Here is a 14,171-nt window from a genome sequence, read left to right on the forward strand (position 1 = left end):
TGGTTCTCCATGGAGCTCCGGGAGATGAAGCGTCAGAGACGGAGCCTAGAGAGCTGTTGGAGGTCCAGCCAGTCTGAGTCTGATCGATTGCGACTAAGAACGTTCACGAGGTCTTATCTCGCAGCGATGAAGGCAGCGAAGTCTAATTACTTCGCTGCCCTCATCGCGTCCGCAGATAATCGCCCGGCCGCCCTGTTTGGGGTGACTTGCTCGCTCCTGAATCAGGAGGTGAGGGAGGAGCCCCTGCAGGGTCGTGCCGAGGAATTTAGTCAATATCTGGCGGATATAATCGCTCAGATTCGGGCCGGCTTGGACTCCGACTGGGCAGAGTCTGACGATGGGGAATTGAGTGGTCTTGGGAATATTACTTGGGAAGAATTCGATCCTGTGACTCCGGAAGAAGTGGACAGGATCATGGGGAAGCTGAGTTCCACCACTTGTTTACTGGACCCGTGCCCCTCGTGGCTGGTTTATGCAGCTCGGGAGGGGACACGAGGCTGGCTCCAGGCAGTAATAACTGCTTCTTTGAGAGAGGGTAGCTTCCCCGCTGCCTTGAAGGAGGTGGTGGTGAGGCCCCTCCTCAAGAAGCCTGCCCTGGACCCGGACATTTTGAATAACTATCGTCCAGTCTCCAACCTTCGCTTTTTAGCAAAGGTTGTTGAGAGTGTGGTGGCTCATCAGTTTCCTCTGTTCCTGGAGGAAGCGGATTATCTGGACCTCTACCAATCGGGCTTTAGGCCCGGGTACAGCACGGAGACGGCATTGGTCGCACTGGTGAATGATCTCTGGCGGGCTCGGGACAGGGGTTGCTCCTCTGTCCTAGTCCTATTAGACCTCTCAGCGGCTTTTGATACCATCGAACATGGTATCTTACTGCGGCGCCTCAGGAGGTTGGGAGTGGGTGGCACTGTCTTACAGTGGTTCTCCTACCTTCTGGGTCGTTCACAGTCGGTGTTGGCAGGAGGACAGAGGTCGGCCTCGAGGTCTCTCGTTTGTGGAGTTCCTCAGGGGTCGGTCCTCTCGCCTCTCCTGTTCAACATCTATATGAAGCCGCTGGGTGAGATCATTCGTGGTTTTGGGGTGGGGTATCATCAGTACGCTGATGATACCCAGCTCTTTCCACCCCAGATCAACTCAGTGATGCCCTCCCCGTGATGTCCCGTTGCCTGGAGGCAGTGAGGGTCTGGATGGGGAGGAACAGGCTTCGTCTAAATCCCGACAAGACTGAGTGGCTGTGCGTATAGGGGGTGAGGTGTTACCCCCCGTAGATAGGGCTCGCAACTTGGGTGTCCTCCTTGATTCACAGCTCAATTTTGAAGATCATATAGGAGCTGTGACCAGGGGGGCTTTTGCCAAGGTTCGCCTGGTGTGCCAGTTGCGGCCCTATTTGGACCGGGATGCCCTACGCACAGTCACTCATGCGTTCGTGACCTCTCAGATAGACTACTGCAACGCTCTCTACATGGGGCTGCCCTTGAATACCACTCGAAGGTTCCAGCTGGTGCAGAATGCAGCCGCGCGAGTTGTGATGGAGGTCTCCCAATACTCCCATGTAACACCTCTTCTCCGCGAGCTGCATTGGCTTCCAGTTGTCTTCCGGGTGAGATTCACGGTGCTGGTGATGACCTATAAAGCCCTAAATGGCATGGGTCCGGGTTATTTACGGGAGTACCTTTTGCCGGCGTTAACTTCCCATCGCCCTGTGCGCTCCCACAGAGAGGGCCTCCTCAGGGTGCCGTCAGTCAGGGAATGTCGACTGGCGGCCCCCAGGGGGAGAGCATTCTCTGTGGGCGCGCCTGCCCTCTGGAATCAGCTTCCAGTTGAGCTCCGGATGGCTCCCGACCTTCGCTCGTTTCGCCGCGACCTGAAGACTTGGCTATTTGAACTTGCCGGCCTGGACTGAGGGGACTGGGTTTTTAGATTTAAATTTTAAAATCTTTAAATTTTAGTATGTGTTTATTGTTTAGGGCTATTTGATTTAATCTCATTTTAATTTTATATATTATGTGTTGTTTATAGTGTTTTAATTGCCCTGTCCTTTCCGAGAGGGGCGGTATATAAATCCAAATAAAAAAAATATATCTGTCGATTGGGTTGAAGGTTTGAGCTGCCAAATGTCAACCTCAAAACCTTTAATGAGAGGATCTGCAAAGAGGAGTGGGAAAAAGTCCCTCCTGAGATGTTTGCAAACCTGGTGGGCAACTACAAGAAATGTATGACCTCCGTGACTGCCAACAAGGATTTTGCCACCAAGTACTAAGCCATGTTTTGTGAAGGGGTCAAATACTTATTTGACTCATTAAAATGCAAATCAATTTATAACTTTTTGAAATGAATTTTTCTGGATTTGCTTTGTTGTTGTTCTGTCACTGTTAAAATAAACCTACCATTAAAATCATAGACTGAAAATTTCTTTGCCAGTGGGCAAACATACAAAATCAGCAGGGGATCAAATAATTTTCCCCCTCACTGTAGTTCTCTACTTATAGCCACAACTGAGCCTAAAATTTCCATTGCTAAGCAAGGAAGTTGTTAAGTGAGTTTTGCCCCATTTTATGACTTTTTTGCCACAGTTGTTAATTGAATTTCTGGTTGTTAAATGAATCATGCAGTCATTAAGAAAATATGGCTTCCACCATTGACTTTGCTTGTCAGAAGCTGGTTGGGAAGGTTACATTTGGTGATCACGTGATCCTGTTACAGTGCAACAATCATAAATACATGCCAATTGGCATTGCCTGAATTTTGATCATATGACCATTAGGAATGTTGCAACTGTTGTAAATGTGAAAACCCACCTTAAGTCACTTTTTTCAGCTGTAACTGTTGTAATATTGAGTGGTCAGTAAATGAATGATCGTAAGTGGAATATAGGGATAATGAATAAACCATTGGAATCTACCATTTGAAAACAACAAATCTAGGATAAGGAAGGACTCAAAAATACTTTTTTTCCAGGTTGATGGACTAACCTAAAGACATACCTGGATATACAATTAATCTAATACAATTAAATGGAGCAGTTCTGAAGAAAAAAAATAGATCTATAGTCAAATCCAGCTACCACAAATAATTTAGAAATGTGACTATTACACTCTAAAAATCTTGCTGGCACCCACAGTAATGCCCGCACACCTTTGTAAGCTGTGCTAAATAGGAATTCTTGGCAATGTGATTGCCTTGATATTTTTCTTAAATTAAAAAATGTAAAGGAAATGGGTTGGTGACTTGAACAGCGGTGGCAGCCTTTTATGACTTGCTCTTTGCAGTTCTCTAATCAGGTCAACTACCACTAATGTCAACTTCCAAAGGTTTGGCTTATCTTTCTATACAGTATAAGCAGTCCTTGATGCAAGAGCACAATTGAGTCAAACATTTTCATTGCTAAGCAAGGAAGCTGTTAAAGTGAGTTTTGCCCCATTTTATGTCTTTTTTTGCCAAATCTTATATCTAGGACTCATATAAGAAGAAAAATGGAAGAAATAATGGGGCGAATGCTTGTAAAGGGCCAAAGCAAAATATAACATGCTATTACTAAAATACACGGTTACAGAAAACAAGCAATCTGAAGCACTCAGTACAGTTTGAGCAATGCATCGAATTGGGTGGCTGGATCATGCAAACATTGTACAATCAGATTGATCTGGTCATAATAACTTACGTTATGAAGATTAGTCCTCTTTGGATGAGCAATGGCACAGTTCTACTTTGTAGCCCTGAAGAAAATGTATAAAATAATGGATTTTGTCATTTATGTGTTCATTTTGTAGTACTGCTATATTAGGCATCACCATAATAATAGTATTCCTCAGCCTAATACTTGACTTGGGAAACAAAAAAACTGAATACACATTGAAGGACTGCATTGTTACTAGCAAGTTAAAATTAAAACAAATGAAGAACTGAATAGTCAAATAGAGTAATCGTTATTAATCACCCTAGTAGCAGACTGAGGGGTTTTAATTTTAATTGGGTTTTAGTTTTAAATTTTGGGGACTTGAATTAATTAATTGTTTTAACTGATTTTAATTTTTGTATGTTATGCTTTTAATTTTCCCTGTAAAACGCCCTGAGTCCTATGGGAATAGGGCAGTATATAAATTTAATAAAATAAATAAATAAATATTTTTTTTGTTGTGCTCTAAATCATTTTGGTAGCTAACAGTACTTGATCTGTTATGACTAAGCCCTATTCTTCAGTGTTCTTAATTATAATTTCAGGAGGGAGAGGGAGATGGTGCTGAAGATGAAGAAAGAAAAGAAGAATCAGAGAAAGGCAAGTATAAATATGCATAGATTTGTGTGTTCTTTGCAAGACCTGGGATTGTAAAAAATAATAAATATTTGTCACTACAAATGGAAGTATTTCATTCATCTTTAATGCCAAGTTTACCTACAGGTTAGGTCATAATCTGGCTTTAAAAACCTAAATTGTCATCTTTAGTATTTGTTATGTAAATTTGTAATGATCAAAATGCTTATTGGTATATTGGTAGAGTTGCAGAATTTATTGGGAAATAGTAACTCTTAACATTTCCCTAGAATAAATTTTATTCTTTCTTAATGGAAATACACTCAGTTTTGAACCTTTGATTCCTAAGATCACTATTGTCCAGCATGACGAATGGAGAATCCACAGATGGGTTGATCTTGCATTTCTGCCCTAAAGACTAAGTCAATCAACCTTTGCCAAGCCTCTCTTCCTCCGGCTAGGAATCCCCAGTCACGACTTAGTCTTAACCCAAGAGAGATGTGGTGAAGATTGGCTCTTGTTTCTAGCAGGAAGGCAAAACAGTGGGATTTTCCCAGGTTGTACCTTTCCCTTCCCTTCCCTTCTCTGTGCTGATATCAGCGCTACATTTCAAACCTCTGAGAGTCAGAGGGGTTTTGCAGGCTTTGGCTGAAGCCTCAGGCTATTAATAGCTTTTAGGCAGGGCAGAAGTGTACTGGTCGCCATTTTGAGTGCTGCTCTTATTGTTCCTGGGTGGGGACCCTCTCTTCCAGTGAGGGCTGTTAAGACTCAAATAGAGTCAATTTTGGCCAGAATCTAATAAGCAGTCTTATTATCCCGGCCATAGAAGCAGCTGCCGCATTTATTAATTTAGCATAATGATGGAGCAGGAGGTCGCTTACTAGCAGCCGCCATTTTGAAAGCCTTACAAACACTCTCAGGCCATTCCAGAAGGCAAGAATTAAGGAGCGCCATTTCAAGGGTGCTGCTTCTCCAATTCCAGTCTCCTTGGCAGCTCCTATTACAATTAGAGGCAACAACAACAGCCTCCAGCCTCCCAGCCATTACGGAAGTCTTCAATCGGTCCAGGCAATTTCCAAAGACTTCAGGGCATGGTTGAGTGCCCGCTTTAACTGCCGCCATTTTCAGCACCTCTTACCACCACCAATTTTGCTGCTTATAAGTGTGCTGGCTACCCCATTAAGTTGGTCTTGCTGCCACTAACAGGATTATAAGTGTGCTGGCTACCCCATTAAGTTGGTCTTGCCGCCACTAACAGGATCTTAAGTGTCCTGGCTAACCCATTAAGTTGGTTGTGCCGCCACCACTTCTAGCCTCAACTTGGCTCTTTGCTACTGAGATCACCTCTCTGTTGCAGAGACATTGAGATTGCTATTACTGTGATATCTCTGATTTTACAACGGCAGATAAAACTAGAGAAGTTCAGATATCTCAAGGTGCCTCCAGCAGTTCTTCCAGGCACAAGAAATCCAGATCAACCAAGCAGGAGGCTGCTGGGAAACACAGATCCAATGCTATCTCTGGCAAAAGGTCTTCCAAAGCTGCTGAGAAAGAAGCAAGCAGGAGACACCAGGCATTGGTAAATAATTCTCCAAAGCTGCAAAGCAAAAGAAAGATGCAAAGGTTGGTCGGATTACATCTGTTCCCATGGAGGCATCGGTTTTTGGCCCTCAACAAGCTCCTTCAACCTCTGCTGCTCCAAGTGCCTGGTCTCCAGAAGGAGAAACAGGTCAGTTCATTTTTCCCATGGCAGAACTAGTGGAGATGGTTCCCCTTTCCAGTGAGGGGCTTGGCCTTCAGATCCCTGCTCCTCCGAGTGCAGATAGACCTCTGGGCCCAGAGGCCACATTCACTCCTACAGCGGCAGGACTTCGCCCTCCAGAGGCTCAGGAGACAGAACTATCAGAACAAATGCAATTTCTGATTTCTCAGGCTGTTGCCCAAGGCGTAGCTTCGACCCTACACCAGAGAGCTCGACCTGAGTCGATAGCATCAATGTATCATATCTATCCCAGGTGGAAGCAGCTGCATACCCAGGGTCAATTTCCCCCTTCCATTCCTCCAGGAGTAGAATGTCGTTCATAGGGGACGAGAAACAGAGAGAGCAGGGGATGTCAGAAGATGAGGACTTCCCTCCTGATCCCTCTCCTTCTGTAGACCTGTTTAATCCGGCCCTCTTTAAATCCTTACTTCCCAAGGCCAGGAGCACTGCCCAACTTGGTCCTGAAAGTGTCCCTCAGGCTGAACCTTCCACCAGCCAGGGACCTACCAGTAAGGTCTTTTCAGATCCAACGTTTACCCAACAGGACATTCCCTGTCCTTCCCTTTTCCTCATTGTAGTCCAAAGACAATGGGGAACGCCAGGTACTTTTCCATCCCAGGGGGGGGGGGACTGATAAAAAGTTATTTAATATGGCTCCAGCACTGTCAGAGGCGCTAGCAGTCCCCACTGTAGATGAGCCCTTAGCACCATTGGTTTCCTCCTTCACTGTGTCTGGGGATATAGCAGAGGTTCTGAAGTCAGTGGATAAGAAAGGTGAGCTTAATTTCCTCAGGACCCATCAAGCCTCGGCATGGGCGGTAAAGGCAGCTACATCAACTTCCTTTTTCACCAGAATTTCACTCCTCTGGCTTCACCAATTGCAGGCTAGGGTCCCACCAGAAGAGGTAGGGATGCACCAAGATTTAAACAAATTAGTGGCTGCATCAGAATACATAGCTGACTCATCATTGCACACGGCCAGATTTTCCTCCCAGGCATTAGCATCTAATGTTACCTCCCGCAGATTCCTGTGGCTCAGACAGTGGCAAGCGGATGCTAGGTCCAAGTGGCAGTTGGCCTCAGCCCCTTACAAGGGAGGCCAGATATTTGGAGAGGCACTAAACCCTTATCTGATTGAGAACAAGGATAAGCGTAAGGTCATGTCCCCTCTTATTAGGAGAGCAGACAGGAGAGCTACCCCTTACGCCCGCAAGCAGTCCTTTCGCTCAACCGACACAGGGTCGGAATTCACTCATTACTCCCGCCCTTATCCTCCCAGACCGGAACATCAATTCGACAGATCTGGTAACAGGGACAGACCCAGACAGCAATTTCAGGCCAAACAGCCCTTTCGAGGCATGGGAGGCCATCCTTTCAGAAGGTCCAAGTGACAGCAAAGGTGCCTCTCCCATAGGGGGCAGAACATCACTACAGATCTCAGGGTCCTCAACACCATCAGATTCGGCCTGACTCTAGAGTTCAACTACACACACACACACACACACACACACACACACACACACACAAGACATTTCGTCTCTTGCCCATCATCCAAAAATCCGGTCAAAAGAAGCTTCATGAAAGAGGCCATTCGACATGTCCTGGAGATCCAGGCCATAGAGCCGGTACCAGCAGGGCAGAAGGGACGGGTTTTTTTATTCTGTTCTGTTCATCGTTCTGAAGGCCTTGGGAGGGTGGAGGGCAATCCCTAGATTTAAAGAAATTAAATATCCATTTGGCATACAAGAAGTTCAAAATGCAAACGCTCCAATCCATATTAGCAGGCATCAGAAGGGGGGACCTCCTGATGTCCATCGACCTGACAGAGGCCTACCTACACATTTCCATCCTTCCCAGACACCGGAAATTCCTAAGGTTCTGCTACGCAGGCCACCATTTTCAGTACAGAGCTCTACCATTTGGCCTATCATCGGCCCCCAGAGCATTCACAAAGGTCCTGGCAGCTCTGCGTCCCGGTGCATGTCCAGTGTTATCTGGATGACATCCTCATTCAATCTTCAGTCCAGTTGGCTCAGTCAGAACTGGCATTGTCCATCAAGACCCTCCAGGACCACGGGTTTTCAGTCAATTTTCAGAAAAGCCAGATAGTTCCCTCCACCCGCCTCCTTCACCTGGGCACAGTGATAGATACAAGGCAGTGCGAGGTTTATCTGTCTCAGGAATGCCGGGACAGTATCCAATCCCTAGTCACCCAGATTCAAAGGGAGCAAGTAGTCACCCTAGCAATCCTTTCTCAACTGCTAGGAAAGATGGTTTCCTGCATAGCAGTAGTTCTTTGGGCTCGACTCCACTCCAGAACCCTCCAATGGTTGTTGCTCCTGTTCCAGAGACTAGGCACCAGTTCCTCCAACCACAAGGTAAGGGTCCCATCCCTGAAATCCCTCCAGTGGTGGGTCTCCCCAGCAATGGCCAGGGGAACCTTATTCAAGGAACCCAACCGACTCATCCTAACATCGGATACCAGCTTGTTTGGCTGGGGAGCGCACCTGCAATTCCAGTTGGCCCAGGGACAGTGGTCCCGGTCAGATCTGAAGCACAACATAAACTGGTTGGAGCTCAGAGCTATACATCTGGCTCTAGCCACTTTCGCAACATAGTGGCAAGGCAACATGTTCTAGTCCTCATGGACAATGTGGCGGCAAAAGCCCATATCAACAGGCAAGGGGTTACCCACTCCAGGTCCCTCATGGCCGAGGCTCAATTATTAGGAACCTGGGCAGAGACCAACCTCTCGTCCCTCAAGGCGGAGCACATCTCGGGAGAGACGAATCGGCAAGCGGATTTCTTGATCAGGGCAACAGTGGACCACTCCAAGTGGCGCCTGCACCCGGATCTCTTCAGGGAGATATCGAAGAGGTTCGGTCATCCAGCGCTGGACTTGTTCGCTACCCCGGCAAATTCCCAGCTTCCGAGATTCTTCTCCCGGTTCTCGTCTCCAGGGGCGGAAAGGGTAGATGCCCTCCGCAGCCCATGGCCCAGAGAGCTCCTGTATGCGTTCCCTCTCCCTCTGATCCAGGCAGTTATCTGGAAGATGCTGCAGGAAAGGGCAGAGGTGATACTCATTGCTCACCACTGGCCAAGGCAGCCGTGGTATGCCGACCTCGTAGGTCTCTCGATCTCTCCTCCGTGGAGGATACCCCAAGCCAGATGGTTCTACAACATCCAAAGCCTCAGTGGCTACAGCTAACCGCCTGGCATTTGAAAGGAGACTCCTAACAAAAAAGACCTACTCATCAGACGTGATTACCATGATTCAGGCTTCAAGAAGGTCTGCAACTAATAGAATTTATGATTCCACATGGAAGAATTTCTGTAACTGGTGTGGGAGACAACAGTTAGATCCAGCTACAATTCCTATTCCAAGAATTTTGGATTATTTACTGAAAGGACTTAAGAAGGGCTTACACCCAACACAATTCGCAGACAAGTTGCTCACATATGGCAACTCAGAACCCTTGGCTCAACACCCCATGGTACGTTCCTTTATCAGGGGAGCAAGTAACAGCAACCCGCCCGGGGTCCACAGATATCCCTCTTGGGACCTGTCCAAGGTATTACAGGCTCTCACTTCACCTCCATTTGAGCCCATCAAAATCTCCACTCTACGGTTCTTGACACTCAAGGTCGCCTTCCTAGTAGCCGTCACATCGGCTAGGCGCATCTTGGAAGCACTCTTAATTAGAGATGACTTATGTATTTTCATAACAACGGTGGTCCTACGCTTAGACCCTTCCTTCATCCCAAAATCAACTCATTGTTTCACAGGGCGCAGGAGATTGTGCTGCCAGATTTTTGTCCTGAGCCGTCCCACGATTTGGAACGTAAATGGCAGACCTTGGACTTCGTAGAGCCTTGCATCGCTATATTAAGCGAACTGCCTCTTTTCGCAAATCTTAAGCTCTATTCATTTCATTCCAGCCCTCTTCAATGGGTCAGAGGGTGACTGCCTACTATCGGCAGATGGATTAGGGCTTGCATAGCAGGGACTGTGCAAGCCATCCTTGCCAGTTCCAAGACGAATCACTGCACACTCCACTCAGTGCGGCAACTTCAGCGGCATGGGCGATACAGGCGTCAATCGAAGAGATATGCAAGGCAGTGACATGGTCGTCCCCTTCCCCATGTGTGAGGCATTATAAGTTAGATAACTTTGCCTCAGTAGACGCTTCATTTGGCAGGAGAGTTCTCCAAAGAGTAGTAACAGATAGTGGGACACAGCCCCAGACTTCTTCCCACCCATAGGGACAGTGAGGCTTTGGTATGTCCCATCTGTGGATTCTCCATTCGTCATGCTGGAGAAGGGTCCATCCGGTCCTGTGTCGGGAATTTGAGCCACAACCTTGAAAAATCATCAACTGCTGTGCCTTCGTCGTGACTGGGGATTCCAAACCGGAGGAAGAGAGGTGTGGCAAAGGTTGATTGACTTAGTCTCTAGGGCAGAAAGGCAAGATCAACCCATCTGTGGATTCTTCATCGCCATGCTGAGAAAAGGCGTTCAGGTGAGACAACGCCCCATCTCCGCAATATTAATAATTAATTAATTAACTAATTCGATTCCAAACCACCTTTCTTTTATAAGTGTCAGAAAGGGGAAAATACCCTTTGACTTTTTAAAGGCCAATATATTTTATCATCACTTTAATCAGTTAATGCTCTTTAATTTCCTTAGTTTTTTAATTAGCTAAATTGATTTTATTCTAATTATAAATAATGTATTATGAGAATAACAATGGTATAATTGTACAGGATATTTTTAAAATATCAATAATAGTTACTGCTGTCAAACTATATGTGAAGATGTGGACTGGATTGGTCTGTTTTGAGCAGGAAGTAGCAGATTCCAGATTTCCTTCATTAGCATTCTGTGGAACTTTCCACCTAAGTCAAATTATTACTTTTAGTGTACTGCTTCCTATAAAGAAAAAAAGTTATCACACAGAACTTATATGGTTGCTTGCTTGTTTCATGGGAAGAATATTAGAATCCTGCATAGGAATTGTCTCTTCCACTTATGAATGCCTCACATTCCTTCCATCTTTATAATTCTGGTCCAGTTTGTTAAAGTGAGACATTGCCTGTCTCCAAGCTACATAGTTTCTTACTAGATTGCTGGTAAATTTCCTATTGGAAATCTCTAGTAGGGATTTCAACTTGTTATTTACTTTGTCTTTCTCTTATCCCTCAATATTGTCACTTAAATTTTATTTTTCTTCCAATTTAATTCTTGATTGATTTGTTGCATCAACTTGAATGTTTCTATTTATTAGTTTTAGCGTGGCCATTTTATGAACTTTGTAAATCCACTGAAAGATCAATGTTTGCATGCTGAGTAATCTTTCTTTGGGTAAAACATTTTAGGATTATAATCCTATAATCCACTGAAGTAGCATGGAAATAACTTCAACTGAATCATCAAAACATATATATTGATCCTCAAAACGCCAACCAGAATAGATTCACACTACATGTAATCAGGGAAATTGTGCAGTCTTCAGATTTATTTAATGTTCTCCAACATGGTGCAATCAACATACGTTTAACTACTTCTGTAACTGCATGGGAACAGTAGTTCAACATGTCTAGAGGGCAACATATGGAGAAGACTTCTCTGTTTACAGCTTTTACGTAGGATCATATCCAAGATTAATTTAAACTAAAATTCAGTTCTGCACTTAAAGCTATTAAGAAAGCTATTACTTTTTGTGCAGTACCCTTGTTTGTTTGTTTAGAAAATTTATTTGCTGCCCATCCAACAACTCTGGGTGGCTTACAACATTAAACATTAAAGCAAAAAAGAAATTAAAATCACTTCATCAGTTTCAGTTATTTTTATTCTAAAGTTTGTAAAGAGAAAACTTGCAAGACATAATTATACTTATATTAAAAAAATTCTTCAGGTAGTAATATACATGGATAATGACATGCTCTGTTTAAGGAAGCAATTGAATCATTAAAGGACAATTGAATCATTAATAGTCATCTTTTTTCTTTATCAAATAAAAACTAATGGGAGCCCAATATTGGACAAAAAAATACAATACTAAATTCATTTCTCAGTTTTCAATATTATCAAGTTGTATCATCTGAATTTAAAATTGAAGTTATTTGACCATATATGACATGAGATTAAAAAGCTTGGAAATAAGTACATTATTACTAATTTATTGTTGCAATCAGATGTAAATTCATATTTACTGTGTTAATAACTTTTGGCGATCTCCCATGCCGAAATTCTGATTCTTGATGCCTTACCATATTTTAAAAACTGAGATTATAGATATAACTTAAATTATTTTGCATCCTTGATATAAATCACATTGTCTGAAGGCATCTTGGGATGTGAGTCCAAAATTTGATGGTGCTAGAACAAGCCTATTCCCTGTAAGGTAATGTCTAACTCCTGAACTGCACATTAACAACATAGCACTTGTAGCCAATCTTTACTGAACAAATTCTAAGATGTGTTAGCTACATTTTATGACCAAAAGAAATTAGTTTCATAGTTTCTAACCCCACCTAGCACTGTAATAGCAAATACGGTAAGATCATCACTCCAAGGTTGCATCAGTAAATATTTTCATCTGCTTCTTTAAAGTTGTTCTAAATAACTGATTTAGGTGTTTAAAGCAATAGATATTGTTTCAATATGTATGAATATAGAAGATAGATATTGTTTCAATATGTATGCATATAGAAGTGTATGTGTGTATATTTAGGTGCTCTGACAATTCAAGAAGAAATCAGCCAAATTAAACGCAAATTGCAGGCTGGGAAGAAAACTCAAGAGAGGCAAAAAAAACGATACCGTGATCGTATGGTAGAAAGGTAAGCTGTTTCTCTAGGAAAGCATGACTCTATAGCACAATAATAATAATAATAATAATAATAATAATAATAATAATAATAATAATAATAATAATAATAATAATAATAATAATGATGATGATGATGATAAGTTGGAAGGGACCTTGGAGGTCATCTAGTCCAACCCCCTGCTTAGGCAGGAAACCCTATACCATTTCAGGCAAATGGCTGTCCAGTCTCTTCTTAAAAACTTCCAGTGTTGGAGCATTCACCACTTCTGGAGGCAGGTGGTTCCACTGGTTAATTGTTCTAACTGTCAGGAAGTTTCTCCTTAGTTCTAGGTTGCTTCTCTCCTTGATTAGTTTCCATCCGTTGCTTCTTGTCCTGCCCTCAGTTGCCCTGGAGAACAGCTTGACTCCCTCTTCTTTGTGGCAGCCCCTGAGATATTGGAACACTGCTATCATGTCACCCCTCACCCTTCTCTTCGTTAAACTACACCATACCCAATTCCAGCAACCGTTCCCTATATCTTTTAGCCTCATGTCCCCCAATCATCTTTGTTACCCTTCTCTGTACCCTTTCTAGAGTCTCAACATCTTTTTTACATCGTGGTGACCAAAACTGGATGCAGTATTCCAGGTGTGGCCTTACCAAAGCATTGTAAAGTGGTATTAGTACTTCACTTGATCTTGATTCTATCCCTCTGTTAATGCAGCCTAGCACTGTGTTGGCTTTTTTGGCAGCTGCAGCACACTGCTGGCTCATATTGAAGTGATTGTCTTAGACTTATATACTGCTCCATAGTGCTTTGCTGCACTTTCTAGGCAGTTTACAAATGTCAGCATATTGCCCCCTAACAATCTGGGTCCTTATTTTACCAACCTCAGAAGGATAGAAGGTTGTGTCACTCTTGAGCCCCATCATAATCAAACGCCAGGCTGTGGGCAGAGCTGACTTGCAATACTACATATTCTAACCATTGCGCCACCAGGGCTCTATACTAGTATTTAGATTGTCCAATTTTTCAGATTTGATTATTTCATTATATTTATATATTTTTATTTGTAAAACAATATATCCAACCTCTGTTGACATAGGGAAAGTTAACTTGATGAAAGTTGACTTGATGTCTTATTTTTAAGTTAGGATTAGGGATAATAGTAAAAGAGAAACAAGTTACAGAGGGAAGAAACCAATATTTTTCATATTGCCACTGAGTTGTTTTTTTTACTGGAATTTTGAGCAATTATAGAGGGAAAATAAGGCGATTTAAGATTAAAAAGGTAAAGGTTCCCCCACACATGCGTGCTAGTCGTTTCCGACTCTAGGGGC

At 43.6% G+C, this 14,171-nt stretch overlaps 1 protein-coding gene across 9 annotated transcripts in view; it reads left to right on the forward strand.

Moving 5' to 3' along the window:
• AKAP8L (A-kinase anchoring protein 8 like) overlaps window positions 1-14,171 on the forward strand; it is a 49,098-nt gene that overhangs the window by 22,450 nt on the left and 12,477 nt on the right. For all 9 annotated transcript variants that reach the window (XR_014025358.1, XR_014025359.1, XR_014025360.1 and 6 more), the window contains 2 exons: window positions 4,222-4,276; window positions 12,752-12,860. Coding sequence is in view for 5 of the 9 variants with exons in the window: in XM_081319656.1 (XP_081175782.1) it covers window positions 4,222-4,276; window positions 12,752-12,860 (164 nt within the window). In the remaining 4 variants the exon portion in view is untranslated. The remainder of the gene's footprint in view (window positions 1-4,221; window positions 4,277-12,751; window positions 12,861-14,171) is intronic.

The sequence above is a fragment of the Vipera berus genome (assembly GCF_964194415.1).
Source record: "Vipera berus genome assembly, chromosome: 2".
NCBI classification, from domain to species: domain Eukaryota; kingdom Metazoa; phylum Chordata; class Lepidosauria; order Squamata; family Viperidae; genus Vipera; species Vipera berus.